The following is a 27792-nucleotide window of genomic DNA, read 5'->3' as shown; positions in this document are numbered from 1 at the left end:
CCTATCCCAAAGCAAAAGGGCCACCCCCAGCCCTGTGTCTGAGATACTTGTCTCAAAGGTGCAGATACAAATAAATCGCCTTCGAGTAGCATGGCCGAAAGGTGCCATAAGGGTCCAGTTAAGACCTGCGACTTTCGCCAACGACCATACCACGCTGAATACATCGGTTCTCGTCCGATCACCGAAATTAAGCAGCGTCGGGCGCGGTTAGTACTTAGATGGGGGACCGCTTGGGAACACCGCGTGTTGTTGGCATCGTCAACAACTTTTTGCCTTTTGCCGCTTCTCCGCACTTGCGCTTTTCCCTCGCAGGGAGTATCTTTTATTTGTATTTTTCTAATTTATACCAATTTCTAAATATTATTTCGCAACAAAAAAAAAACATTTTCTGTGCCATAAACTATAAAATATTTTTGCTCTGAGGGTGAAATATACATTTTGGTTAAGCAGCAAGCAAAACAATGAATTTCCCCCTATCCCAAAGCAAAAGGGCCACCCCCAGCCCTGTGTCTGAGATACTTGTCTTAAAGGTGCAGATACAAATAAATCGCCTTCGAGTAGCATGGCCGAAAGGTGCCATAAGGGTCCAGTTAAGACCTGCGACTTTCGCCAACGACCATACCACGCTGAATACATCGGTTCTCGTCCGATCACCGAAATTAAGCAGCGTCGGGCGCGGTTAGTACTTAGATGGGGGACCGCTTGGGAACACCGCGTGTTGTTGGCATCGTCAACAACTTTTTGCCTTTTGCCGCTTCTCCGCACTTGCGCTTTTCCCTCGCAGGGAGTATCTTTTATTTGTATTTTTCTAATTTATACCAATTTCTAAATATTATTTCGCAACAAAAAAAAAACATTTTCTGTGCCATAAACTATAAAATATTTTTGCTCTGAGGGTGAAATATACATTTTGGTTAAGCAGCAAGCAAAACAATGAATTTCCCCCTATCCCAAAGCAAAAGGGCCACCCCCAGCCCTGTGTCTGAGATACTTGTCTTAAAGGTGCAGATACAAATAAATCGCCTTCGAGTAGCATGGCCGAAAGGTGCCATAAGGGTCCAGTTAAGACCTGCGACTTTCGCCAACGACCATACCACGCTGAATACATCGGTTCTCGTCCGATCACCGAAATTAAGCAGCGTCGGGCGCGGTTAGTACTTAGATGGGGGACCGCTTGGGAACACCGCGTGTTGTTGGCATCGTCAACAACTTTTTGCCTTTTGCCGCTTCTCCGCACTTGCGCTTTTCCCTCGCAGGGAGTATCTTTTATTTGTATTTTTCTAATTTATACCAATTTCTAAATATTATTTCGCAACAAAAAAAAAAACATTTTCTGTGCCATAAACTATAAAATATTTTTGCTCTGAGGGTGAAATATACATTTTGGTTAAGCAGCAAGCAAAACAATGAATTTCCCCCTATCCCAAAGCAAAAGGGCCACCCCCAGCCCTGTGTCTGAGATACTTGTCTTAAAGGTGCAGATACAAATAAATCGCCTTCGAGTAGCATGGCCGAAAGGTGCCATAAGGGTCCAGTTAAGACCTGCGACTTTCGCCAACGACCATACCACGCTGAATACATCGGTTCTCGTCCGATCACCGAAATTAAGCAGCGTCGGGCGCGGTTAGTACTTAGATGGGGGACCGCTTGGGAACACCGCGTGTTGTTGGCCATCGTCAACAACTTTTTGCCTTTTGCCGCTTCTCCGCACTTGCGCTTTTCCCTCGCAGAGAGTATCTTTTATTTGTATTTTTCTAATTTATACCAATTTCTAAATATTATTTCGCAACAAAAAAAAACATTTTCTTTGCCATAATCCATAAAATATTTTTGCTCTGAGGGTGAAATATACATTTTAGTTAAGCAGCAAGCAAAACAATGAATTTCCCCCTATCCCAAAGCAAAAGGGCCACCCCCAGCCCTGTGTCTGAGATACTTGTCTCAAAGGTGCAGATACAAATAAATCGCCTTCGAGTAGCATGGCCGAAAGGTGCCATAAGGGTCCAGTTAAGACCTGAGACTTTCGCCAACGACCATACCACGCTGAATACATCGGTTCTCGTCCGATCACCGAAATTAAGCAGCGTCGGGCGCGGTTAGTACTTAGATGAGGGACCGCTTGGGAACACCGCGTGTTGTTGGCATCGTCAACAACTTTTTGCCTTTTGCCGCTTCTCCGCACTTGCGCTTTTCCCTCGCAGGGAGTATCTTTTATTTGTATTTTTCTAATTTATACCAATTTCTAAATATTATTTCGCAACAAAAAAAAACATTTTCTTTGCCATAAACCATAAAATATTTTTGCTCTGAGGTTGAAATATACATTTTGGTTAAGCAGCAAGCAAAACAATGAATTTCCCCCTATCCCAAAGCAAAAGGGCCACCCCCAGCCCTGTGTCTGAGATACTTGTCTCAAAGGTGCAGATACAAATAAATCGCCTTCGAGTAGCATGGCCGAAAGGTGCCATAAGGGTCCAGTTAAGACCTGCGACTTTCGCCAACGACCATACCACGCTGAATACATCGGTTCTCGTCCGATCACCGAAATTAAGCAGCGTCGGGCGCGGTTAGTACTTAGATGGGGGACCGCTTGGGAACACCGCGTGTTGTTGGCATCGTCAACAACTTTTTGCCTTTTGCCGCTTCTCCGCACTTGCGCTTTTCCCTCGCAGGGAGTATCTTTTATTTGTATTTTTCTAATTTATACCAATTTCTAAATATTATTTCGCAACAAAAAAAAACATTTTCTGTGCCATAAACTATAAAATATTTTTGCTCTGAGGGTGAAATATACATTTTGGTTAAGCAGCAAGCAAAACAATGAATTTCCCCCTATCCCAAAGCAAAAGGGCCACCCCCAGCCCTGTGTCTGAGATACTTGTCTTAAAGGTGCAGATACAAATAAATCGCCTTCGAGTAGCATGGCCGAAAGGTGCCATAAGGGTCCAGTTAAGACCTGCGACTTTCGCCAACGACCATACCACGCTGAATACATCGGTTCTCGTCCGATCACCGAAATTAAGCAGCGTCGGGCGCGGTTAGTACTTAGATGGGGGACCGCTTGGGAACACCGCGTGTTGTTGGCCATCGTCAACAACTTTTTGCCTTTTGCCGCTTCTCCGCACTTGCGCTTTTCCCTCGCAGAGAGTATCTTTTATTTGTATTTTTCTAATTTATACCAATTTCTAAATATTATTTCGCAACAAAAAAAACATTTTCTTTGCCATAATCCATAAAATATTTTTGCTCTGAGGGTGAAATATACATTTTAGTTAAGCAGCAAGCAAAACAATGAATTTCCCCCTATCCCAAAGCAAAAGGGCCACCCCCAGCCCTGTGTCTGAGATACTTGTCTTAAAGGTGCAGATACAAATAAATCGCCTTCGAGTAGCATGGCCGAAAGGTGCCATAAGGGTCCAGTTAAGACCTGCGACTTTCGCCAACGACCATACCACGCTGAATACATCGGTTCTCGTCCGATCACCGAAATTAAGCAGCGTCGGGCGCGGTTAGTACTTAGATGGGGGACCGCTTGGGAACACCGCGTGTTGTTGGCATCGTCAACAACTTTTTGCCTTTTGCCGCTTCTCCGCACTTGCGCTTTTCCCTCGCAGGGAGTATCTTTTATTTGTATTTTTCTAATTTATACCAATTTCTAAATATTATTTCGCAACAAAAAAAAAACATTTTCTTTGCCATAATCCATAAAATATTTTTGCTCTGAGGGTGAAATATACATTTTAGTTAAGCAGCAAGCAAAACAATGAATTTCCCCCTATCCCAAAGCAAAAGGGCCACCCCCAGCCCTGTGTCTGAGATACTTGTCTTAAAGGTGCAGATACAAATAAATCGCCTTCGAGTAGCATGGCCGAAAGGTGCCATAAGGGTCCAGTTAAGACCTGCGACTTTCGCCAACGACCATACCACGCTGAATACATCGGTTCTCGTCCGATCACCGAAATTAAGCAGCGTCGGGCGCGGTTAGTACTTAGATGGGGGACCGCTTGGGAACACCGCGTGTTGTTGGCCATCGTCAACAACTTTTTGCCTTTTGCCGCTTCTCCGCACTTGCGCTTTTCCCTCGCAGAGAGTATCTTTTATTTGTATTTTTCTAATTTATACCAATTTCTAAATATTATTTCGCAACAAAAAAAAAAACATTTTCTTTGCCATAATCCATAAAATATTTTTGCTCTGAGGGTGAAATATACATTTTAGTTAAGCAGCAAGCAAAACAATGAATTTCCCCCTATCCCAAAGCAAAAGGGCCACCCCCAGCCCTGTGTCTGAGATACTTGTCTTAAAGGTGCAGATACAAATAAATCGCCTTCGAGTAGCATGGCCGAAAGGTGCCATAAGGGTCCAGTTAAGACCTGCGACTTTCGCCAACGACCATACCACGCTGAATACATCGGTTCTCGTCCGATCACCGAAATTAAGCAGCGTCGGGCGCGGTTAGTACTTAGATGGGGGACCGCTTGGGAACACCGCGTGTTGTTGGCATCGTCAACAACTTTTTGCCTTTTGCCGCTTCTCCGCACTTGCGCTTTTCCCTCGCAGGGAGTATCTTTTATTTGTATTTTTCTAATTTATACCAATTTCTAAATATTATTTCGCAACAAAAAAAAAAACATTTTCTGTGCCATAAACTATAAAATATTTTTGCTCTGAGGGTGAAATATACATTTTGGTTAAGCAGCAAGCAAAACAATGAATTTCCCCCTATCCCAAAGCAAAAGGGCCACCCCCAGCCCTGTGTCTGAGATACTTGTCTTAAAGGTGCAGATACAAATAAATCGCCTTCGAGTAGCATGGCCGAAAGGTGCCATAAGGGTCCAGTTAAGACCTGCGACTTTCGCCAACGACCATACCACGCTGAATACATCGGTTCTCGTCCGATCACCGAAATTAAGCAGCGTCGGGCGCGGTTAGTACTTAGATGGGGGACCGCTTGGGAACACCGCGTGTTGTTGGCATCGTCAACAACTTTTTGCCTTTTGCCGCTTCTCCGCACTTGCGCTTTTCCCTCGCAGGGAGTATCTTTTATTTGTATTTTTCTAATTTATACCAATTTCTAAATATTATTTCGCAACAAAAAAAAAACATTTTCTGTGCCATAAACTATAAAATATTTTTGCTCTGAGGGTGAAATATACATTTTGGTTAAGCAGCAAGCAAAACAATGAATTTCCCCCTATCCCAAAGCAAAAGGGCCACCCCCAGCCCTGTGTCTGAGATACTTGTCTTAAAGGTGCAGATACAAATAAATCGCCTTCGAGTAGCATGGCCGAAAGGTGCCATAAGGGTCCAGTTAAGACCTGCGACTTTCGCCAACGACCATACCACGCTGAATACATCGGTTCTCGTCCGATCACCGAAATTAAGCAGCGTCGGGCGCGGTTAGTACTTAGATGGGGGACCGCTTGGGAACACCGCGTGTTGTTGGCCATCGTCAACAACTTTTTGCCTTTTGCCGCTTCTCCGCACTTGCGCTTTTCCCTCGCAGAGAGTATCTTTTATTTGTATTTTTCTAATTTATACCAATTTCTAAATATTATTTCGCAACAAAAAAAAACATTTTCTTTGCCATAATCCATAAAATATTTTTGCTCTGAGGGTGAAATATACATTTTAGTTAAGCAGCAAGCAAAACAATGAATTTCCCCCTATCCCAAAGCAAAAGGGCCACCCCCAGCCCTGTGTCTGAGATACTTGTCTCAAAGGTGCAGATACAAATAAATCGCCTTCGAGTAGCATGGCCGAAAGGTGCCATAAGGGTCCAGTTAAGACCTGAGACTTTCGCCAACGACCATACCACGCTGAATACATCGGTTCTCGTCCGATCACCGAAATTAAGCAGCGTCGGGCGCGGTTAGTACTTAGATGAGGGACCGCTTGGGAACACCGCGTGTTGTTGGCATCGTCAACAACTTTTTGCCTTTTGCCGCTTCTCCGCACTTGCGCTTTTCCCTCGCAGGGAGTATCTTTTATTTGTATTTTTCTAATTTATACCAATTTCTAAATATTATTTCGCAACAAAAAAAAACATTTTCTTTGCCATAAACCATAAAATATTTTTGCTCTGAGGTTGAAATATACATTTTGGTTAAGCAGCAAGCAAAACAATGAATTTCCCCCTATCCCAAAGCAAAAGGGCCACCCCCAGCCCTGTGTCTGAGATACTTGTCTCAAAGGTGCAGATACAAATAAATCGCCTTCGAGTAGCATGGCCGAAAGGTGCCATAAGGGTCCAGTTAAGACCTGCGACTTTCGCCAACGACCATACCACGCTGAATACATCGGTTCTCGTCCGATCACCGAAATTAAGCAGCGTCGGGCGCGGTTAGTACTTAGATGGGGGACCGCTTGGGAACACCGCGTGTTGTTGGCATCGTCAACAACTTTTTGCCTTTTGCCGCTTCTCCGCACTTGCGCTTTTCCCTCGCAGGGAGTATCTTTTATTTGTATTTTTCTAATTTATACCAATTTCTAAATATTATTTCGCAACAAAAAAAAAACATTTTCTGTGCCATAAACTATAAAATATTTTTGCTCTGAGGGTGAAATATACATTTTGGTTAAGCAGCAAGCAAAACAATGAATTTCCCCCTATCCCAAAGCAAAAGGGCCACCCCCAGCCCTGTGTCTGAGATACTTGTCTTAAAGGTGCAGATACAAATAAATCGCCTTCGAGTAGCATGGCCGAAAGGTGCCATAAGGGTCCAGTTAAGACCTGCGACTTTCGCCAACGACCATACCACGCTGAATACATCGGTTCTCGTCCGATCACCGAAATTAAGCAGCGTCGGGCGCGGTTAGTACTTAGATGGGGGACCGCTTGGGAACACCGCGTGTTGTTGGCCATCGTCAACAACTTTTTGCCTTTTGCCGCTTCTCCGCACTTGCGCTTTTCCCTCGCAGAGAGTATCTTTTATTTGTATTTTTCTAATTTATACCAATTTCTAAATATTATTTCGCAACAAAAAAAACATTTTCTTTGCCATAATCCATAAAATATTTTTGCTCTGAGGGTGAAATATACATTTTAGTTAAGCAGCAAGCAAAACAATGAATTTCCCCCTATCCCAAAGCAAAAGGGCCACCCCCAGCCCTGTGTCTGAGATACTTGTCTTAAAGGTGCAGATACAAATAAATCGCCTTCGAGTAGCATGGCCGAAAGGTGCCATAAGGGTCCAGTTAAGACCTGCGACTTTCGCCAACGACCATACCACGCTGAATACATCGGTTCTCGTCCGATCACCGAAATTAAGCAGCGTCGGGCGCGGTTAGTACTTAGATGGGGGACCGCTTGGGAACACCGCGTGTTGTTGGCATCGTCAACAACTTTTTGCCTTTTGCCGCTTCTCCGCACTTGCGCTTTTCCCTCGCAGGGAGTATCTTTTATTTGTATTTTTCTAATTTATACCAATTTCTAAATATTATTTCGCAACAAAAAAAAAACATTTTCTTTGCCATAATCCATAAAATATTTTTGCTCTGAGGGTGAAATATACATTTTAGTTAAGCAGCAAGCAAAACAATGAATTTCCCCCTATCCCAAAGCAAAAGGGCCACCCCCAGCCCTGTGTCTGAGATACTTGTCTTAAAGGTGCAGATACAAATAAATCGCCTTCGAGTAGCATGGCCGAAAGGTGCCATAAGGGTCCAGTTAAGACCTGCGACTTTCGCCAACGACCATACCACGCTGAATACATCGGTTCTCGTCCGATCACCGAAATTAAGCAGCGTCGGGCGCGGTTAGTACTTAGATGAGGGACCGCTTGGGAACACCGCGTGTTGTTGGCCATCGTCAACAACTTTTTGCCTTTTGCCGCTTCTCCGCACTTGCGCTTTTCCCTCGCAGAGAGTATCTTTTATTTGTATTTTTCTAATTTATACCAATTTCTAAATATTATTTCGCAACAAAAAAAAAACATTTTCTTTGCCATAATCCATAAAATATTTTTGCTCTGAGGGTGAAATATACATTTTAGTTAAGCAGCAAGCAAAACAATGAATTTCCCCCTATCCCAAAGCAAAAGGGCCACCCCCAGCCCTGTGTCTGAGATACTTGTCTTAAAGGTGCAGATACAAATAAATCGCCTTCGAGTAGCATGGCCGAAAGGTGCCATAAGGGTCCAGTTAAGACCTGCGACTTTCGCCAACGACCATACCACGCTGAATACATCGGTTCTCGTCCGATCACCGAAATTAAGCAGCGTCGGGCGCGGTTAGTACTTAGATGGGGGACCGCTTGGGAACACCGCGTGTTGTTGGCCATCGTCAACAACTTTTTGCCTTTTGCCGCTTCTCCGCACTTGCGCTTTTCCCTCGCAGAGAGTATCTTTTATTTGTATTTTTCTAATTTATACCAATTTCTAAATATTATTTCGCAACAAAAAAAAACATTTTCTTTGCCATAATCCATAAAATATTTTTGCTCTGAGGGTGAAATATACATTTTAGTTAAGCAGCAAGCAAAACAATGAATTTCCCCCTATCCCAAAGCAAAAGGGCCACCCCCAGCCCTGTGTCTGAGATACTTGTCTCAAAGGTGCAGATACAAATAAATCGCCTTCGAGTAGCATGGCCGAAAGGTGCCATAAGGGTCCAGTTAAGACCTGAGACTTTCGCCAACGACCATACCACGCTGAATACATCGGTTCTCGTCCGATCACCGAAATTAAGCAGCGTCGGGCGCGGTTAGTACTTAGATGGGGGACCGCTTGGGAACACCGCGTGTTGTTGGCATCGTCAACAACTTTTTGCCTTTTGCCGCTTCTCCGCACTTGCGCTTTTCCCTCGCAGGGAGTATCTTTTATTTGTATTTTTCTAATTTATACCAATTTCTAAATATTATTTCGCAACAAAAAAAAACATTTTCTTTGCCATAAACCATAAAATATTTTTGCTCTGAGGTTGAAATATACATTTTGGTTAAGCAGCAAGCAAAACAATGAATTTCCCCCTATCCCAAAGCAAAAGGGCCACCCCCAGCCCTGTGTCTGAGATACTTGTCTCAAAGGTGCAGATACAAATAAATCGCCTTCGAGTAGCATGGCCGAAAGGTGCCATAAGGGTCCAGTTAAGACCTGCGACTTTCGCCAACGACCATACCACGCTGAATACATCGGTTCTCGTCCGATCACCGAAATTAAGCAGCGTCGGGCGCGGTTAGTACTTAGATGGGGGACCGCTTGGGAACACCGCGTGTTGTTGGCATCGTCAACAACTTTTTGCCTTTTGCCGCTTCTCCGCACTTGCGCTTTTCCCTCGCAGGGAGTATCTTTTATTTGTATTTTTCTAATTTATACCAATTTCTAAATATTATTTCGCAACAAAAAAAAACATTTTCTTTGCCATAAACCATAAAATATTTTTGCTCTGAGGTTGAAATATACATTTTGGTTAAGCAGCAAGCAAAACAATGAATTTCCCCCTATCCCAAAGCAAAAGGGCCACCCCCAGCCCTGTGTCTGAGATACTTGTCTCAAAGGTGCAGATACAAATAAATCGCCTTCGAGTAGCATGGCCGAAAGGTGCCATAAGGGTCCAGTTAAGACCTGCGACTTTCGCCAACGACCATACCACGCTGAATACATCGGTTCTCGTCCGATCACCGAAATTAAGCAGCGTCGGGCGCGGTTAGTACTTAGATGGGGGACCGCTTGGGAACACCGCGTGTTGTTGGCATCGTCAACAACTTTTTGCCTTTTGCCGCTTCTCCGCACTTGCGCTTTTCCCTCGCAGGGAGTATCTTTTATTTGTATTTTTCTAATTTATACCAATTTCTAAATATTATTTTGCAAAAAAAACATTTTCTTTGCCATAATCCATAAAATATTTTTGCTCTGAGGGTGAAATATACATTTTGGTTAAGCGGCAAGCAAAACAATGAATTTCCCCCTATCCCAAAGCAAAAGGGCCACCCCCAGCCCTGTGTCTGAGATACTTGTCTTAAAGGTGCAGATACAAATAAATCGCCTTCGAGTAGCATGGCCGAAAGGTGCCATAAGGGTCCAGTTAAGACCTGCGACTTTTGCCAACGACCATACCACGCTGAATACATCGGTTCTCGTCCGATCACCGAAATTTAGCAGCGTCGGGCGCGGTTAGTACTTAGATGGGGGACCGCTTGGGAACACCGCGTGTTGTTGGCATCGTCAACAACTTTTTGCCTTTTGCCGCTTCTCCGCACTTGCGCTTTTCCCTCGCAGGGAGTATCTTTTATTTGTATTTTTCTAATTTATACCAATTTCTAAATATTATTTCGCAACAAAAAAAAACATTTTCTGTGCCATAAACTATAAAATATTTTTGCTCTGAGGGTGAAATATACATTTTGGTTAAGCAGCAAGCAAAACAATGAATTTCCCCCTATCCCAAAGCAAAAGGGCCACCCCCAGCCCTGTGTCTGAGATACTTGTCTTAAAGGTGCAGATACAAATAAATCGCCTTCGAGTAGCATGGCCGAAAGGTGCCATAAGGGTCCAGTTAAGACCTGCGACTTTCGCCAACGACCATACCACGCTGAATACATCGGTTCTCGTCCGATCACCGAAATTAAGCAGCGTCGGGCGCGGTTAGTACTTAGATGGGGGACCGCTTGGGAACACCGCGTGTTGTTGGCATCGTCAACAACTTTTTGCCTTTTGCCGCTTCTCCGCACTTGCGCTTTTCCCTCGCAGGGAGTATCTTTTATTTGTATTTTTCTAATTTATACCAATTTCTAAATATTATTTCGCAACAAAAAAAAAACATTTTCTGTGCCATAAACTATAAAATATTTTTGCTCTGAGGGTGAAATATACATTTTGGTTAAGCAGCAAGCAAAACAATGAATTTCCCCCTATCCCAAAGCAAAAGGGCCACCCCCAGCCCTGTGTCTGAGATACTTGTCTTAAAGGTGCAGATACAAATAAATCGCCTTCGAGTAGCATGGCCGAAAGGTGCCATAAGGGTCCAGTTAAGACCTGCGACTTTCGCCAACGACCATACCACGCTGAATACATCGGTTCTCGTCCGATCACCGAAATTAAGCAGCGTCGGGCGCGGTTAGTACTTAGATGAGGGACCGCTTGGGAACACCGCGTGTTGTTGGCCATCGTCAACAACTTTTTGCCTTTTGCCGCTTCTCCGCACTTGCGCTTTTCCCTCGCAGAGAGTATCTTTTATTTGTATTTTTCTAATTTATACCAATTTCTAAATATTATTTTGCAAAAAAAACATTTTCTTTGCCATAATCCATAAAATATTTTTGCTCTGAGGGTGAAATATACATTTTGGTTAAGCGGCAAGCAAAACAATGAATTTCCCCCTATCCCAAAGCAAAAGGGCCACCCCCAGCCCTGTGTCTGAGATACTTGTCTTAAAGGTGCAGATACAAATAAATCGCCTTCGAGTAGCATGGCCGAAAGGTGCCATAAGGGTCCAGTTAAGACCTGCGACTTTTGCCAACGACCATACCACGCTGAATACATCGGTTCTCGTCCGATCACCGAAATTTAGCAGCGTCGGGCGCGGTTAGTACTTAGATGGGGGACCGCTTGGGAACACCGCGTGTTGTTGGCATCGTCAACAACTTTTTGCCTTTTGCCGCTTCTCCGCACTTGCGCTTTTCCCTCGCAGGGAGTATCTTTTATTTGTATTTTTCTAATTTATACCAATTTCTAAATATTATTTCGCAACAAAAAAAAACATTTTCTGTGCCATAAACTATAAAATATTTTTGCTCTGAGGGTGAAATATACATTTTGGTTAAGCAGCAAGCAAAACAATGAATTTCCCCCTATCCCAAAGCAAAAGGGCCACCCCCAGCCCTGTGTCTGAGATACTTGTCTTAAAGGTGCAGATACAAATAAATCGCCTTCGAGTAGCATGGCCGAAAGGTGCCATAAGGGTCCAGTTAAGACCTGCGACTTTCGCCAACGACCATACCACGCTGAATACATCGGTTCTCGTCCGATCACCGAAATTAAGCAGCGTCGGGCGCGGTTAGTACTTAGATGGGGGACCGCTTGGGAACACCGCGTGTTGTTGGCATCGTCAACAACTTTTTGCCTTTTGCCGCTTCTCCGCACTTGCGCTTTTCCCTCGCAGGGAGTATCTTTTATTTGTATTTTTCTAATTTATACCAATTTCTAAATATTATTTCGCAACAAAAAAAAAACATTTTCTGTGCCATAAACTATAAAATATTTTTGCTCTGAGGGTGAAATATACATTTTGGTTAAGCAGCAAGCAAAACAATGAATTTCCCCCTATCCCAAAGCAAAAGGGCCACCCCCAGCCCTGTGTCTGAGATACTTGTCTTAAAGGTGCAGATACAAATAAATCGCCTTCGAGTAGCATGGCCGAAAGGTGCCATAAGGGTCCAGTTAAGACCTGCGACTTTCGCCAACGACCATACCACGCTGAATACATCGGTTCTCGTCCGATCACCGAAATTAAGCAGCGTCGGGCGCGGTTAGTACTTAGATGGGGGACCGCTTGGGAACACCGCGTGTTGTTGGCATCGTCAACAACTTTTTGCCTTTTGCCGCTTCTCCGCACTTGCGCTTTTCACTCGCAGGGAGTATCTTTTATTTGTATTTTTCTAATTTATACCAATTTCTAAATATTATTTCGCAACAAAAAAAAACATTTTCTTTGCCATAAACCATAAAATATTTTTGCTCTGAGGGTGAAATATACATTTTGGTTAAGCAGCAAGCAAAACAATGAATTTCCCCCTATCCCAAAGCAAAAGGGCCACCCCCAGCCCTGTGTCTGAGATACTTGTCTTAAAGGTGCAGATACAAATAAATCGCCTTCGAGTAGCATGGCCGAAAGGTGCCATAAGGGTCCAGTTAAGACCTGCGACTTTTGCCAACGACCATACCACGCTGAATACATCGGTTCTCGTCCGATCACCGAAATTTAGCAGCGTCGGGCGCGGTTAGTACTTAGATGGGGGACCGCTTGGGAACACCGCGTGTTGTTGGCATCGTCAACAACTTTTTGCCTTTTGCCGCTTCTCCGCACTTGCGCTTTTCCCTCGCAGGGAGTATCTTTTATTTGTATTTTTCTAATTTATACCAATTTCTAAATATTATTTCGCAACAAAAAAAAAACATTTTCTGTGCCATAAACTATAAAATATTTTTGCTCTGAGGGTGAAATATACATTTTGGTTAAGCAGCAAGCAAAACAATGAATTTCCCCCTATCCCAAAGCAAAAGGGCCACCCCCAGCCCTGTGTCTGAGATACTTGTCTTAAAGGTGCAGATACAAATAAATCGCCTTCGAGTAGCATGGCCGAAAGGTGCCATAAGGGTCCAGTTAAGACCTGCGACTTTCGCCAACGACCATACCACGCTGAATACATCGGTTCTCGTCCGATCACCGAAATTAAGCAGCGTCGGGCGCGGTTAGTACTTAGATGGGGGACCGCTTGGGAACACCGCGTGTTGTTGGCATCGTCAACAACTTTTTGCCTTTTGCCGCTTCTCCGCACTTGCGCTTTTCCCTCGCAGGGAGTATCTTTTATTTGTATTTTTCTAATTTATACCAATTTCTAAATATTATTTCGCAACAAAAAAAAAACATTTTCTGTGCCATAAACTATAAAATATTTTTGCTCTGAGGGTGAAATATACATTTTGGTTAAGCAGCAAGCAAAACAATGAATTTCCCCCTATCCCAAAGCAAAAGGGCCACCCCCAGCCCTGTGTCTGAGATACTTGTCTTAAAGGTGCAGATACAAATAAATCGCCTTCGAGTAGCATGGCCGAAAGGTGCCATAAGGGTCCAGTTAAGACCTGCGACTTTCGCCAACGACCATACCACGCTGAATACATCGGTTCTCGTCCGATCACCGAAATTAAGCAGCGTCGGGCGCGGTTAGTACTTAGATGGGGGACCGCTTGGGAACACCGCGTGTTGTTGGCATCGTCAACAACTTTTTGCCTTTTGCCGCTTCTCCGCACTTGCGCTTTTCCCTCGCAGGGAGTATCTTTTATTTGTATTTTTCTAATTTATACCAATTTATAAATATTATTTCGCAACAAAAAAAAACATTTTCTGTGCCATAAACCATAAAATATTTTTGCTCTGAGGTTGAAATATACATTTTGGTTAAGCAGCAAGTAAATCCGGAATTTAATGAATTTCAGATTGTGGATTCATTCCAAAATAATAAATGTTGTTTAGATTTTAATTGTCATATTTCTGATGCCACATAACAAGTGAAGAACTGCAAATATAATGTAAGGAACAATACTATGAAATAAGATGATTTTAAATATTTTAAATTTCGAGATATTTTTTTTATATAGTATTTCGCGGGATAGTTCTGTTGATATATCATATCTTCGTTCGTATTCCCCAGTGTGCAGTAGCTCCAAGGTCACGTGTAACTACTTTGAGTCAAATAAAGTGCCCACTCGGATACTCGAGACGAACATTCTATTTGTTTAAATGTTTGTTGCTTTACTCTCCGATCTGGTGGGCTCATTTGTTGTTTTGTTTTGTTTATTTTTTAATTTATTTTGCGGAGAAGTTCACATTTAGAATTTTCTATACCCTGTAAAAAACAACAAACAACTTTGGTTGGTTAAGAGAGAATACTTTTGGGAGCTCCCAGCTCTCCCGCCATTGACGGCGCCTAAAACTTTCATAGACAATTTTGTATGCAGCTGCTTTGTAGAAGATTCAGTTTGAATTTTTCCCTATGATACTCAAAAAGTACCCTAGAACTTGGGAGGCTGTGAAAGTGCAAGGCAAATAATATTACAAGTGATAAATGACACAGACACATGGCTCTTAGCAGTATTTATTAATTGCTTTTGGCCAAGATCAAGTTCATTGTTGGAAGCTCTGCCGGTTTCCTATGCTGCAGCATGACTTGGCTATATCGGATCCCCGATCCAAATCCGTTCCGACGTCGACTATATAAACTGGAGCTAGGCCCTGGATAAGACATCAGTTTCTTCGGAGCCAGTTCCTCTGCAGTTACAGTTTCCACTCTCATCAAAAAAAGTCAACTCAGCAGCTTTACATCATGCGCTTCGCTCTGCTGGCTATCTTCCTCTTCGGCGTCCTCTTCGCTATCGTGTCCGCCGGCGGCAATGGCGGTGGAGGTGGTGGCGGCGGCCAAGGAGGCTGGCAAAAGAATGGAGGTGGAGGAAACGGAGGCGGAGGCCAAGGAGGCTGGCAAAAGAATGGAGGTGGCGGCGGAAACGGAGGCGGTGGCCAAGGAGGCTGGCAGAAGAACGGAGGAGGAGGTGGAGGCGGAGGCGGTGGCAAGCACGGAGGTGGTGGAGGAGGAGGTGGCAAGCATGGTGGTGGTGGCAACGGAGGTGGCGGCAAGCATGGTGGCGGTGGCGGCGGCGGCGGCAGTGGTGGCAAGCATGGTGGCGGTGGCTGGTAAATTCTAGACATCCTAGAGAGACCTAAAACCCAAACCCGAACCGAAGATACTCCCAGCAACTGCCCCTGGCTCCAAGATCTGGATGCAGTGTGTTCCTTCCGAGAAACACTGATCCCTCCTTCAAACATTCTACAACCTCCTGTCTTAAAAACATATTTCTCCTACATTGTTTTTATTTAAATAAACATCCTTTACTCTTGCAAACTAAACAACAAAGATAGTTTATGATTTGAAGGACATTTCTAAACCTTAATGAAGGATTAGGGACTAAGAGCGTAAAGCAAAGTCTTGGATGTTATAAAGCTCTGGAGGCTTCATAGTACAAACGCCCGAGCAATCTTGAAATCCGGATCTTTAATCTCTCAGGAATTTCTGGGACTTCCACCAAAGTGATTTCAAGACTTCCTTAATAAATTCTTCTCGTTTTGGCGGGGATTTTTCAATTGACTTCCCACATACTGATGAGCTTTGTAAGCCAACAAACCAAGTTATCAGCAAAGCTTGTGTATATTTCATTTACATATTTATAGTCGTTACTTGTAGTGAGATATCTGTTGTGAGTTATGACGTAATTTGACCCCAAATGCTTAGCTTTAAAAATCGTTTGCTTTGCCTCTTTTTAATTTTAGATCTCTGGCATCCATCATTCTCCCTCTCTCATCTTTGGAAGATGAGTAAGAGGGATTTTCCAGCAGATGTCATGCATGTAATTGCCGTTACCCTATGGGAAATAGGGGTATTATTACTACATCACTCGGACACTCACATTAATATGGAGTTATCCAGGCAGGGCGAATGAGTGATATTTGTATACATATCCTAAAATTTCAAAGTATCACGCATTCCACTATATGTTTTTTTTTTTTTGCGATCACATGCAAAGTTTTTCGACATTTAAAATTTTTAAATATACGTAGTTTTAATATGATATTGAGGCGATATTTATATTGGACTTTTACTTTCGATATTTATCTCTAGTCAGAGCATCAACGAGTCAGGTCTCCCTGCGTAGCAGCCGCTGGGCCATCGAGAGTAATTAATGTTGTGTAACTCCCCCGAGCTTCCCACGAGAGCAGTCCCACTTCGATTCTATACTATCCATCCCCATACCTATCTATACCCGTTCCCAAACAAACAATGGGGTGGATCTTATAAATCTGAAAGCCCACCGCCGACCAATGATGTTGATCACCAGCCGCGACATCGAACTAAACCTGACGAGAATCGAATCCAAGTGCAAAGCCAAGCCGATCGGAACCGGAACTAAGATGAAACTTTGGCAAATGTGCAGCCTGTCGCTGCTAGTCCTGGCCAGCTGTGTGGACTTTGCCCAGCCCTCGCTGCTGGGTTTGAAGAAGAAGCTACTTTTTGGTGGTGGTGGCATCGGCGGAGGCTGGGGAGGAGGCGGCGGCGGTGGATTCGGCTGGGGTGGAGGCGGAGGAGGCGGCTTTAACGGCGGAGGTGGTGGCTATCACGGAGGAGGCGGTGGTGTTTATAATGGAGGAGGCGGTGGTGGTTATCACGGAGGAGGCGGTGGTGGTTATCACGGAGGCGGCGGAGGAGGCTATCAAGGAGGAGGCCAAGGCCACGGAGGTGGCAGCACTATCGATGTCTACATTGTAAAGCCCGTCTACAGTGGAGGAGGAGGAGGTGGCCACCAGTGGGGTGGTGGCGGCGGTGGCCATGGCGGAGGAGGCTACCACGGTGGCGCAGGAGGTGGCTACCACGGTGGCGGTGGAGGTGGCTACAATGGAGGTGGTGGTTACCATGGAGGCGGCGGTGGACAACCCACACAGTGGGGTGGCGGCGGTGGTGGATCCGGCGGCAGTGGCTCCTATGCCAGCAGCAGCGCCAACAGTTGGAGCTACGGAGGAGGAGGTGGCAACAATGGCGGCGGCTGCCACTCGTGTGGAAACGGTGGCGGCGGTGGAGGTAGTGGCGCCTATGCCAAGGCCTCGGCCAATGCCTATGCAGGAAACTGGTAACCCCTGGAACTCTCATCTCTTTCTCTTCTTTGTATTTGTGCCTAGTAAAAAACAAAATAATCGATATCGAGGCGATTAATGTGATAAAAAAACAACTTTGTTCTTCGATTTGCATGACACACTTGGATTGGGGTAAAGAAGCGTCCGTCGACCTTGACTGCAGAAGGTGATCTTATCTCGGGCAGCTCTCAAGTATGCAGAATTAAAGCTTAATGATTTCTGCATATGAACAAATGGGAATGTTGCTTATTACTTTAACTATGCAAAATACCAAAACAGTATTCGTCATGGATTATTATTTTTTAGTAATAACAAACGGCCAGATACCCGGGGATAGACGATGCTTTTTATGTTTTTGCAACGAGCCCTCCTCAGCAATAGGTCGCTTAGTTAAAAAGTTATTGCAATTCAATTTTTATTATCCATTTTTTAAATAAAAGTTATAGTCAATTTTTATTTTCAAATTAACTTAAGAGGAAAATGACAATTTTAACTAACAACTTCAAAATCCGTACGACAGGCCGTATGTCTGTTTCTAAGCAAACTAGTCCCTCAGTTTTGAAACTACATACATAACTGAATGAATCTTTGCGTATAGTCTTCTGAATACTCTCACTGCTATATACATACATATGTATGTCGGAACGGGCCAAAACGGATGACTATAACATATACATAGCTGCCATAGAAACGATTAACAAATTTTTAGAAAAAAAATAACTTGGCTGTTTTTTTTAGATATTGCCATTTTTTATTATTTCAGAATTTCGTTTTTAATTTTATGAAAATCGGATGACTATATAGCTGCCATAGGAACGATCAGGAAATTAATAGATATTATATGCTATGTATAAATATACAACTTTTATATATTTCCTTTTATTTATTTTTTTTTTTTCATAATATAACTAGAATGGCTCAATTCTTCATGGTCAAATTGCAACTTTATACAAACTTCGGTGTGCCGAAGTTAGGTTCATTTCTTGTTTATTTTTTGCATATAAATAAAATAAACTTTAAAAGCACTTAACCAATATTCTTTCTTGGAAAAAAGAAAAGAATTGGTAATATGAAAACTTGTAACTTTGCTGTTTTTCAACATATTTCCATCTTCGTTGAGATGTAGTAATTTTTTAATATTACAGAATTTCGTTTTTATTTTATGAAAATCGGAAGACTATATGTAAATATAATAAGTAAAAGTAAATGTAATGAAATTTGATGTTACTGTTAAAAACATTTATATTGTTTAATATATTAGTTATTTAAAATCTAAAATATACTTATTTAATACGATTAAATATTTAATTTTTAGTTGTAATACGCTATGTAAAAATATACAATTTTGATATATAATATTTCCTGTTATACAGGGTATACAAACTTCGGCATGCCGTAAGTAAGCAACCTTTCTTGTTAAAGATAATTTAGATAAATTTTAACAAATCTTAGTTTTTTAAATAAATAAATATTTAAATGATTAAATTTAAGCGTTGGTTGATTTGCACGCGCTCAACAGCCTCAGAACACAAACGTTTTGTCAAAATACTTATTCCAACCAACAAAGTTGTTCGAAAAAGTCTATTCTATTCAAAAAATGCACAGAGTAATATGTGCTTATTGGTCAATAGGCCTTTTTCTTGCCTAACTTTCCCACATACCACTCGCTTCATCATTCGATTTTTTAGCAAAATATTTAATACCAAACTGGCTAGTGCTTGCACCGATTTCGATGCAGTTGTAAAGTATGCAACTTTTGGAATGTTTAGACGTTTTTCCTCTCGGCTTGACTAGTTTTTTAATTTTTGATAAACGCTTATGGCGCCTTGGACTACGTTAGTTAAGATTCAGAATGGGTCCCTAATCTTTTCTAGCCATAAATATAGCCTATTTAACTTATGGTGAAAGTAGTTTCCCATTGGTAAAAGACTATTATTACTATTTCATAGGAATGATAAATTTATATGGCAACGTAGGTAGATTTTCAATAAATGTTTTAAACCTCACCTCGATGACAATTCTTCTTAACTTCTGATTAAAAAAAATAACAATTCTTCTCTGCAGAAAAATAATTCAAAATTAATTTGTAACAGTTTTTGGGTACATTTATTGTGTTGACCGCTTCTCGCGGAATATAATACAAATTTGTCAGGCTTTATTATTCAACAGTTCTGGGTTGGGGGTCAGGTGATCAAAGTAACAAAAACAAAATGAAATACGAAGAGTCTACGGAATCTACAGAATCGAAAATGTACAGTATTTACAAGAGTGAACGAAGTTCGGGTTGTGTCCTTGTTTAGGCCCAACCACCGGCTGGCTGCCAGCCGCCACCGCCGCCTCCTCCTCCCGAGGACCAGCCACCGCCGCCTCCGTGTCCACCGCCGCCTCCTCCGCCGCCGCTGCTCAGCTTGATGATCTTGATGACCTTGGTGCCGCCTCCTCCGCCACCTCCATGACCACCTCCTCCTCCCGAAGACCAGCCACCGCCGCCTCCGCCTCCATGGCCGCCGCCTCCGCCTCCATGGCCACCGCCGCCTCCTCCGGATCCCAGGCTAATGATCTTGATGAGCTTTACGTCGCCGCCGCCGCCGCCACCACCTCCATGGCCACCGCCTCCTCCACCCGATGACCAGCCTCCACCGCCGCCGCCTCCGGATGACCAGCCACCGCCTCCTCCTCCTCCTCCCGATGACCAACCTCCACCGCCGCCGCCTCCTCCTGAAGCCCAACCGCCGCCTCCGCCGCCACCGCCGCTTTCCGTGATCACCTTGATGATCTGCACGTCCCCACCGCCGCCGCCTCCATGGCCACCGCCTCCTCCTCCGGACGACCAGCCGCCGCCGCCACCACCTCCTCCTCCAGAAGACCACCCACCGCCACCGCCTGGCTTGGGCTTGGCTGAGACACTGGCTACTCCGATGAGCAGGAGACACACAAAGGCCTAGAAGGTAAAGGGGAATTGGATGAGAAACACGCGAAAACCGAAACAAGTAAGAGAGCTACATTCAAGTTTTATCGAATGTGGAATCCCCAGTTTTTAACGATTGCATAAAATAAAATATAAATCCGATTTTCAGGGCTTATTTTAAAAGACTCGAAAGGATTACACCGAAGCGCTCGAAAATACTTTTCTAGAACATAAAAGCAAGACAAGAAAGGAAGTGTAAAGTCGGAAAGCCGAAATTCCCTTGCAATTTTAAACTGAACACTCAAAAGTTGTTATTTGAGTTGTAACAACAATAAAGGTAAAAATTTATAGAATCGATAAAGAACATTGTTCAGTATCCTTTGTTTTCTGGCACTTTTAAGGGACCTTGTAGGAATATTCGGGAATTGCGAAACTATAAATCTCAGGATGGATACTTATTCAAAATAAATTCGGTTAGTTTCTATGACCGTCAAAGGATACGGTGTCCAGATGAGGCCCATATAAACTGCAATAGAAAGAATATCCACAAAGTCTCTTTCATAAAATCGAGAGACTAGTTTGCTCAGAAACGAATAGACGGACATGGCTAGATCAATTCGGCTGATACTCATCAAGAATGAAGATTATTATTTGCGAAGTTATAAAAGGACATACGAAACTATTATTTTAGTTGGCCACAGACGGAAACAATATTATAACTTGGTGATGGGATTAGAAGGATTTCATGTTTATCATCCGATTCAGATCAATATCTCCTCCGCACAGATTTTATTATTTGATATTAATTAACTTTAGGCCGAAATTCACCAATATATCTTTGTTATGGGTTTTCATTATTTGCGACAGAGCGGCTCACGCTGCGCAGTGAGTATCTTTACATTCTTGACGTACTTTCATTGCGAGGAACGCTCCGCTTGGGTTAACTCGTTGTCTATGGCGCTTTACGGAACGCGGCGAATCCACAACTGACATGACCACCGATAGCGGTCGCCGCTTTTATACGAAACCAAGGAGCAACATAACACCACTACACCACAGATATTAACCGGAAAAGCGCTGCCTGGTAAGAGAAAAAGCCAACAGCAGCATGAGGAAAAACCATTTTCCACGCGCACCACCGCCGCAGATGTTGGAGATGCTGCACTGGCCGAAAAAACATATCATTTATCTTACTCAATATACAGATCTTCAGTCAGAAGAGCTCGCAAAATATCGCTCGTTTGGTTCACACAGTTGTGCTGAGGTGTGTCCTTGCAAATCAAGCAAATTTATGAAATTACATATTTTGTAAAAGGATAGGATAAATAGATACTTGCCAGGCATACAAATATGATTATATTCCATGAGCATACCGAGCATTTTCTCCCAGTGCAAGCAGGGTGAGGAGCCACCCAACAGACGCGCCGCAATGTGGGCCAAATGCTGCTGCATCATCGCGCCATTAGTCAGGGGGAGCAATCAGGGAATGGGCATGAGTCTGGCTTTCGATTTGCGCTTCCACTGGCTATGGGCATGGGGATGGCAGCAGACGAAAGTCATAACTGCAACATCGTTCGATTGTCGCATCTGCAACAGTTTGTGGTTGTTTCTGGCCCAAAGAGATTAGTTTGCACAGGCATCGGCGCAGGCGCATCCCCCAGACTGTAAACTGCAGACTGGTCGCCGCTGCACCTTTTTCCCATTGCATAATCCCGTCACGATCCGCAACAGCAGTAGTCGCAGCAGCAGTCGCAGCAGCATCAGGCCAACTTGCAACTTGTGGCGCTGTAAAAATTGATGCCATTATTTGATTTGCATTTCAGAGGGGAGTCATCCCCAGACCCAGTCCAGTCTGTCCGCCTGTAATCGATGAAACCGATGACAAAGCTGGCAGGCTTCGGCTCCATTCCTCATGCCGATCCATCACTACCTTGGGCGTGACGCCAGACGAAAATGTATTCCAAAAAACATGGCCAAAAAAGCGCTTGCCGATTGGCCAAGGCCTGATTCGTCACCGACCATTGAGGATCAGGCAAGGGAAATGGCCAGTTACCTGATGCCATATGCCAGTCGGTGTTTCCCAACCAAGGCGCCTCTGGGGCACAGCAACAATATAGCCCAAAAAATATAGCAATAATAAATCACAATCTCAAAAGCTAATAACGTTATTACTGGCATATCATCAAAAAGTTGGTACTTATTTTTTGTAATTAAGAGTAAGTAGGTAAATAATACCTACAAGAGCCAGAAATTTTGGGATTTTCGATATATCAAAGTTCAAATGTAAAAGGATTAGACTAAGAAAAATATAAAGAGATATACACTTTATATAATTGAAATAGTACGTGCAGTAATATTTAGTGTTAGCCATGATGTTTAATAAACACCTGGTAGTAAAAAAAAAAAAACATAATAATAAAAGGAAAGAATATAATTTTTTGTTATGTTTGATATTTGGGATATTAATTTTTTTATTTTATTGTTCAAAATCGAAGACGTTAGTTGCCTGTACTCATCGACAAAACCCACGAATTGATCGGTTAATAAATATAGACCAGATTCCTCAGCTTCTAGTTCCTCAGTATTTAGACACACTTTATAGCAAATATTTTTTTTTATGATAAAGGTATTATTTGTGTTTATTACATCAACGTCCTATGTGGTAACTCCAATCAAGCTCGCAATATGCTTTCTTCAGGTCATCGTCATCATCACCACTGCTGCTTCTGTTTGTTCAACACAAAAAATTCGTACCGGCTTCACTTTTTATACCCTTGCAGGGTATTATAATTTTATTTTGAAGTTTGCAACGCAGTGAAAGAGACCCTTCTGACTTTATAGGGTCATGTATATATATGTATATTCTTGATCAGCATCAACAGCAGAGTCGAGCTAGCCGGTTCTCGGAGGTTCTCCGTTTCTCCACAAACTAGTCTCTCAGTATTAAAGCACTCGGAATAAAACATTACAAACTACTTTACAAAGCTGACATAGAAAAGATTGGAAAAATTAAAAAAATATATATTAAAATAAATATAATTAATCTTTGTTTCAATACAGTCACATTACAGGTGTTCCAATTGATCAATATTGACAGAGTCTAGCATATTCTAAAACATATTTCAAAATATTCGAATAAGAATTCGAAAAAACGCGAGTTTTTATTATTTTGGTGAAAAACTCCTAAAAATGGCCGTGATTTTTTTATAACAACTTTTAAACGAGAGGCGTTAAGTAAAGTGTGTTGGAAAAAATTACAATTTAATATAAAAAGTTTATATTTATATTTATATTTAGTTGTCCGATTTTGTTGAAATTTATACCAAAATTCTAGAATAATAAAATAAGCTTATATCCCGGAGTAGATGAAAATACGTTGAAAAACAACGAATATATAATTTTTTTTCTATTAATTTCCCGATCGTTCCTATGGCAGCTATATGATATAGTCGTCTGATTTTCATAAAATTTTTATTAAAATTCAGAAATAATATAAAATGGTCATATCTAAAAAATGGTGCCAAAATGTTGAAAAACAACAAAGTTATAATTTTTTTTCTAAAAATATATCGAGCATTTGTATGGCAGCTATATGATATAGTCGTCCGATCCGGCCCGTTCCGACATATATAGCAGTGAGAGTATATAGAAGACTATATGCAAAGTTTCATTCAGATAGCTTTAAAACTGAGGGACAAGTTTGCGTAGAAACGGACAGACGGACGGACGGACAGACGGACGGACAGACGGACGGACAGACGGACAGACGGACAGACGGACATGGCTAGATCGACTCGGCTGTTGATGCTGATCAAGAATATATATACTTTATAGGGTCGGAAACGTCTCCTTCACTGCGTTGCAAACTTCTGACTGAAATTATAATACCCTGCAAGGGTATAAAAATCAACAAATGTAACAGAAATGCCTATATTTCCATTTTGTATTATTTCAGAATTTTAGTTGTTTATAATTTTATAAAAATCGGAAGACTATATATATACATAGTTGCCATAGGAACGATTGGTAGATACAGAGAAAAAGTTAAGGTGTCGAACGTAAAATTGTCAAACGGTAAATATGTATAATATGTATAGGTAAATAAAATGAACTTGATAATTTGTATTTCATTAGTTATTTCACAAAGAAAGAAAAAAAAAAGAAAAGAAAAAAATAAATAAAATAAAAACAAAATGATAATAAGCTATCTTCAACTTGTTGGTTTTTCTATTAATTTGACCTGAATGGATCGGTTCTTAGTGAACGTATTGCAAACTGCAAGGGTATATGAACTTCAGTGTGCTAAAGTTAGCTTCCTTTCTTGTTAGTCTTAATGCCTTAAGCTCTTGCACATATGTAAACAGCATTTGCATATGTGGCTTCCCTTAGTATTTGCACTGGGAAAGTGCTGCCATGGAGGCGGTTTTCAGGGGCGTGGCGACACTTCACTAATTACAGATGCGATCGCTACTCGCCACCTACCAGCCGAAAGTGCAATTTAAGCGGCCCCTAATGCCATCATAAATCCCGCATCAGCACCTCTTACACAATCCCTACCGACGGGAGAGACGGGAAAGTCGGCTTCGACACAAACAAACTAAACAAAACTGGCGTCAATTGCAAGCGACCCAGACGCAACAAATTTCCAAAACATTGCCGCCACCAGGTAGTGGCTGTGACAAGCACTCAGTTACCAGTTTCCAGCTTCCACTTGTTGCCAGCTGAAGATGCAACACGCATCGGTGTCTTGATGTCTCCAAGCCACGAGGCGACAGCAGTTTAAGACGCGATCTACGAGGAGGAGGCCACAGGGACCGCAGTCAATGGCAAGGCGGGAAGCGGGCTCACACTTACCATGGGCTGGATAGTGAGTTATAGTTGGGTATATTGTGTGAATTTAGTGTAAAATAAATGACTTTTAACCCCTCTTTTTCGAATGAATGTTCTTAGAAAATAAATAAGACATAATTGTTAAAAACTTTAACTCTTGCTATCAACTCAGATAAATAACATTTTTCTTACGGAATTTCCACTGTGCCTGTGTCTGAGCCCGACTATAATAGGTAACGCCAACAGCTAGCAACATGCAACGAGGAAGCGCCACAACCTCGACCTATGGCACATGCATCAATGCATGCTTTTCCAGCTGCTCCAGAGACAGAGCCAGAGCTTCCCCCTTGGCATTTGTAGTGTAGTGGAGCAGCGGGTCAACGTTCCAGTGCGGTGGCTTTCACTTAAATTACTAAGCAGCGAGGAGATGGAAAAACGAGTTTTCCGAACTTATGATACCTTTCACAGTGTGCTTTGCCCGCCACCTCTTGGCCATTGTTTCTCAGAGAGGAGCGGCAACCTTCCAGCAATTTCCGGATTCGTTGCATCACCCTGGGTTTCCTGTTTCGATGGGCTGCCAGTTCAAGAGCCGCATCCTATTGCTGATCTCTCAGTCCTTTCTCCACTAATTTATTTAATAGAGTTATGTATTAAAGGGTTCGATAGTTGCTCTCTAATAGTAAGATAATTATTAAATTTAATTGTTTAATTTGTTATCTCTGCGGTCTTTTTCACTAAGTATTTTTTTACGTATAAATATGTATAACATTAATGTAATAGCAAAACCGCAGTTTAACTATTCATAAAACAATAAAAAATAAAGAAAAAGCAATTAAACAACAACAAGTTTTAAAAATGTGTATGTGACAAGTTAAGTTAAACAAAAAAGGATGCTAACTTCGGGAAGCCGAGATCGCACAGTGGTTGCGCCCATAGGCCAAAAATAAAAAAATTTATTACAACAAAAATGTACGAAAAGTAAACAGATCGTCTCTTAAATATCCAAACTTCTTTGTGGCATACCAGATTTTTTTTTAAATCTAACAGGACTTTCTAAAAATTAAATTAAAGATGTGAAGATGTGTTAATTTGCAAAGCGAAGCTACGCGCATCGCGAGTGTTTCACAACCAAACCGAACTTTGAAGTGGGCCGATTATTAATTACGTGTCCAAATTAATATTTTTTGTAATAGATTTTGAAGTTCAAGGTATTTTCTATAAAATGAGATATAATTTAATATATTAAAAATAATTATTGTTTTCATTATATTCATGTGAAATAATCATGTTTCTAGTCTATATTTTAAACGTATTTTTTATGTTTAGCTAAAGTTATAGTTGTGACCCCACAATAATCTACAGTTCATATGTATGCCAATGTGTTTGTCGCGCTTTTAAGGTGACAAATAGTAAAAAAAATTTTGCCGAAATTTGCCTATGTGCCTATAATCTTAAAAATACTAACACAGGTTAGGGTAAGGTTTTTAAATTTTTTTTTTGGTATTTTTTTTTTTTTTTTGTTAAATAAAGGTTTAATATCCTTAAAATATTGTGTAAAAGTTTTACATCGATTATTACAACATTGACGAAGTTATGGGTAGTTGAACGGAAGTCGTTTGGTGTTTGATGTATGAAAATCACAAAGTTTAAAGCGTTCTCCTGAAAAATGCCATTTTGAAAATCGGTGTACTCTATAACTCAAAAACTACTTAACCAATCGGTTTGAAATTTTGAACATAACTTTGAAATTTAATTGTACAGGTACTCACGTAAAGCTTTTTAAAATTTTTAATGTTAATATAAATATTTTTTTAAATTAACTTAATTTTTTTCCAATTTTGATAAAAAATCGGGGAAAATTTTTAAAAATAAAAACGTCTCTTAAGTACCTTGGGGCACTAATTCTTTAAGGAATGCAATACATTTTTTTGATATCGGACGTTTTTGTGGAGTGTTAGGATGTACACCGAAAACCAACTTTTATTTGTGGGGACTCAGGAGATTAGCAATATAGCGTAGGCCTGTAAATATTTTTTAATACAAAAATTTAAAAAAAATGGCTCAAATGTTTTGTTAATTTATGGTATTTAAATCATTAAGCTAACTTTAGCCGTTTCGCCAAAACATTTTTTTGAACAGTGGGCAGTTTTGCACCGAATTAGCCTTACCCCCCTTAAGCTGTGTACATTTGTTGCTAAACAAATAAAATACACAATATATAAGTTAATAATTTTTTTTTTACTTTTGGACACTTATATTTCACCAACATTGTCATTAAGAGATAAAAAATTAATTTTAGCTCTTGGAAAAAAATAATTTTATAAAAATTTTGTATGGGAGCTATAAGATATAGACATCCGATTTTAACCAAATTTGGTAAGAATGCATAAACCTGTTTCAAACATATTATCTGTGAAATTTGTTAAGATATTTTGAAAAACAAAAAAGTTTTTCATACTAAATGTTGATTTTTAACAGATTGTTCCTATGGCAGCTATATGATATAGACGTGCTACATGGCCAATTTTTTGGACATATACTTAAAACATTTTTCTTGATTTTTGGTATTAATTTCGTAACGATACATCAACTAGAACTATTTTTGGCCGTGTCTCCATACAAGCCCAACCACTGTGGATCGGTTTTCGGATTTAGGTTAA

The 27792-nt window shown here is 41.6% G+C and overlaps 3 protein-coding genes and 30 non-coding genes across 34 annotated transcripts in view; 32 read left to right on the top strand and 1 right to left on the bottom strand.

Annotated features, from left to right (window-relative positions):
- The window catches only part of LOC108086193 (uncharacterized), a 101971-nt gene extending 84482 nt beyond the window's left edge, over nt 1–17489 (top strand). The window contains exon 2 of one of the 2 annotated variants that reach the window (XR_011444652.1): nt 16039–16233. Coding sequence is in view for 1 of the 2 variants with exons in the window: in XM_041777031.2 (XP_041632965.2) it covers nt 16588–17394 (807 nt within the window). In the remaining variant the exon portion in view is untranslated. Of the gene's footprint in view, nt 1–16038; nt 16234–16387 lie in introns of those variants that run through there. The other variant, XM_041777031.2, reaches the window with a different exon arrangement.
- Nucleotides 137–255, top strand: LOC121502988 (5S ribosomal RNA). The gene has a single exon (XR_005991181.1). It is a non-coding gene; the product is annotated as a 5S ribosomal RNA (ribosomal RNA).
- LOC121502989 (5S ribosomal RNA) lies at nt 609–727 on the top strand. The gene has a single exon (XR_005991182.1). It is a non-coding gene; the product is annotated as a 5S ribosomal RNA (ribosomal RNA).
- Nucleotides 1081–1199, top strand: LOC121502991 (5S ribosomal RNA). Its single transcript, XR_005991184.1, has one exon. It is a non-coding gene; the product is annotated as a 5S ribosomal RNA (ribosomal RNA).
- Nucleotides 1554–1672, top strand: LOC121502992 (5S ribosomal RNA). The gene has a single exon (XR_005991185.2). It is a non-coding gene; the product is annotated as a 5S ribosomal RNA (ribosomal RNA).
- On the top strand, nt 2026–2144 carry LOC121503094 (5S ribosomal RNA). The gene has a single exon (XR_005991280.2). It is a non-coding gene; the product is annotated as a 5S ribosomal RNA (ribosomal RNA).
- On the top strand, nt 2497–2615 carry LOC121502993 (5S ribosomal RNA). Its single transcript, XR_005991186.1, has one exon. It is a non-coding gene; the product is annotated as a 5S ribosomal RNA (ribosomal RNA).
- On the top strand, nt 2968–3086 carry LOC121502994 (5S ribosomal RNA). The gene has a single exon (XR_005991187.2). It is a non-coding gene; the product is annotated as a 5S ribosomal RNA (ribosomal RNA).
- LOC121503105 (5S ribosomal RNA) lies at nt 3439–3557 on the top strand. Its single transcript, XR_005991291.2, has one exon. It is a non-coding gene; the product is annotated as a 5S ribosomal RNA (ribosomal RNA).
- On the top strand, nt 3911–4029 carry LOC121502995 (5S ribosomal RNA). The gene has a single exon (XR_005991188.2). It is a non-coding gene; the product is annotated as a 5S ribosomal RNA (ribosomal RNA).
- On the top strand, nt 4385–4503 carry LOC121502957 (5S ribosomal RNA). The gene has a single exon (XR_005991149.2). It is a non-coding gene; the product is annotated as a 5S ribosomal RNA (ribosomal RNA).
- LOC121502996 (5S ribosomal RNA) lies at nt 4858–4976 on the top strand. Its single transcript, XR_005991189.1, has one exon. It is a non-coding gene; the product is annotated as a 5S ribosomal RNA (ribosomal RNA).
- On the top strand, nt 5330–5448 carry LOC121502997 (5S ribosomal RNA). Its single transcript, XR_005991190.2, has one exon. It is a non-coding gene; the product is annotated as a 5S ribosomal RNA (ribosomal RNA).
- Nucleotides 5802–5920, top strand: LOC121502968 (5S ribosomal RNA). The gene has a single exon (XR_005991160.2). It is a non-coding gene; the product is annotated as a 5S ribosomal RNA (ribosomal RNA).
- LOC121503017 (5S ribosomal RNA) lies at nt 6273–6391 on the top strand. The gene has a single exon (XR_005991210.2). It is a non-coding gene; the product is annotated as a 5S ribosomal RNA (ribosomal RNA).
- Nucleotides 6745–6863, top strand: LOC121502998 (5S ribosomal RNA). Its single transcript, XR_005991191.2, has one exon. It is a non-coding gene; the product is annotated as a 5S ribosomal RNA (ribosomal RNA).
- LOC121502979 (5S ribosomal RNA) lies at nt 7216–7334 on the top strand. The gene has a single exon (XR_005991172.2). It is a non-coding gene; the product is annotated as a 5S ribosomal RNA (ribosomal RNA).
- Nucleotides 7688–7806, top strand: LOC121502999 (5S ribosomal RNA). The gene has a single exon (XR_005991192.2). It is a non-coding gene; the product is annotated as a 5S ribosomal RNA (ribosomal RNA).
- On the top strand, nt 8161–8279 carry LOC121503009 (5S ribosomal RNA). Its single transcript, XR_005991202.2, has one exon. It is a non-coding gene; the product is annotated as a 5S ribosomal RNA (ribosomal RNA).
- On the top strand, nt 8633–8751 carry LOC121502990 (5S ribosomal RNA). Its single transcript, XR_005991183.2, has one exon. It is a non-coding gene; the product is annotated as a 5S ribosomal RNA (ribosomal RNA).
- On the top strand, nt 9104–9222 carry LOC121503000 (5S ribosomal RNA). Its single transcript, XR_005991193.1, has one exon. It is a non-coding gene; the product is annotated as a 5S ribosomal RNA (ribosomal RNA).
- On the top strand, nt 9575–9693 carry LOC121503002 (5S ribosomal RNA). The gene has a single exon (XR_005991195.1). It is a non-coding gene; the product is annotated as a 5S ribosomal RNA (ribosomal RNA).
- Nucleotides 10042–10160, top strand: LOC121503003 (5S ribosomal RNA). Its single transcript, XR_005991196.2, has one exon. It is a non-coding gene; the product is annotated as a 5S ribosomal RNA (ribosomal RNA).
- LOC121503011 (5S ribosomal RNA) lies at nt 10513–10631 on the top strand. Its single transcript, XR_005991204.2, has one exon. It is a non-coding gene; the product is annotated as a 5S ribosomal RNA (ribosomal RNA).
- On the top strand, nt 10985–11103 carry LOC121503004 (5S ribosomal RNA). Its single transcript, XR_005991197.2, has one exon. It is a non-coding gene; the product is annotated as a 5S ribosomal RNA (ribosomal RNA).
- On the top strand, nt 11453–11571 carry LOC121503010 (5S ribosomal RNA). Its single transcript, XR_005991203.2, has one exon. It is a non-coding gene; the product is annotated as a 5S ribosomal RNA (ribosomal RNA).
- On the top strand, nt 11924–12042 carry LOC121503013 (5S ribosomal RNA). The gene has a single exon (XR_005991206.2). It is a non-coding gene; the product is annotated as a 5S ribosomal RNA (ribosomal RNA).
- On the top strand, nt 12396–12514 carry LOC121503005 (5S ribosomal RNA). The gene has a single exon (XR_005991198.1). It is a non-coding gene; the product is annotated as a 5S ribosomal RNA (ribosomal RNA).
- Nucleotides 12867–12985, top strand: LOC121503006 (5S ribosomal RNA). Its single transcript, XR_005991199.2, has one exon. It is a non-coding gene; the product is annotated as a 5S ribosomal RNA (ribosomal RNA).
- On the top strand, nt 13339–13457 carry LOC121503014 (5S ribosomal RNA). Its single transcript, XR_005991207.2, has one exon. It is a non-coding gene; the product is annotated as a 5S ribosomal RNA (ribosomal RNA).
- Nucleotides 13811–13929, top strand: LOC121503007 (5S ribosomal RNA). The gene has a single exon (XR_005991200.1). It is a non-coding gene; the product is annotated as a 5S ribosomal RNA (ribosomal RNA).
- LOC108086249 (uncharacterized) lies at nt 14779–15628 on the top strand. Its single transcript, XM_070284780.1, has one exon. It carries the CDS (start codon nt 15041–15043, stop codon nt 15407–15409), a length of 369 nt encoding a protein of 122 aa, XP_070140881.1. The 5' UTR covers nt 14779–15040; the 3' UTR covers nt 15410–15628.
- Nucleotides 17490–19511: 2022 nt separating the features above from the next.
- Nucleotides 19512–21304, bottom strand: LOC108086181 (ctenidin-1). Its single transcript, XM_070284490.1, has 2 exons — nt 21215–21304; nt 19512–20335 (listed from the first exon to the last, which is right to left on the bottom strand). Exons 1-2 carry the CDS (start codon nt 21293–21295, stop codon nt 19691–19693), a joined length of 726 nt encoding a protein of 241 aa, XP_070140591.1. The 5' UTR covers nt 21296–21304; the 3' UTR covers nt 19512–19690.
- Nucleotides 21305–27792: the final 6488 nt, after the last annotated feature.

Source organism: Drosophila kikkawai, chromosome 2R, assembly GCF_030179895.1.
Source record: "Drosophila kikkawai strain 14028-0561.14 chromosome 2R, DkikHiC1v2, whole genome shotgun sequence".
NCBI classification, from domain to species: domain Eukaryota; kingdom Metazoa; phylum Arthropoda; class Insecta; order Diptera; family Drosophilidae; genus Drosophila; species Drosophila kikkawai.
This window is presented reverse-complemented; position numbering and strand designations above follow the sequence as displayed.

What these genes read in the sequence shown, in the direction of transcription:
- LOC108086249 (XM_070284780.1), top strand. Translation starts at nt 15,041, where the DNA reads ATGCGCTTCGCTCTGCTGGCTATCTTCCTCTTCGGCGTCCTCTTCGCT.
- LOC108086181 (XM_070284490.1), bottom strand. Translation starts at nt 21,295, where the DNA reads ATGTCAGTTGTGGATTCGCCGCGTTCCGTAAAGCGCCATAGACAACGA. An exon ending in GAGCGTTCCTCGCAATGAAA is followed by an intron (nt 20,336 to 21,214) that starts GTACGTCAAGAA and finishes TTTACCTTCTAG; the next exon opens with GCCTTTGTGTGTCTCCTGCT.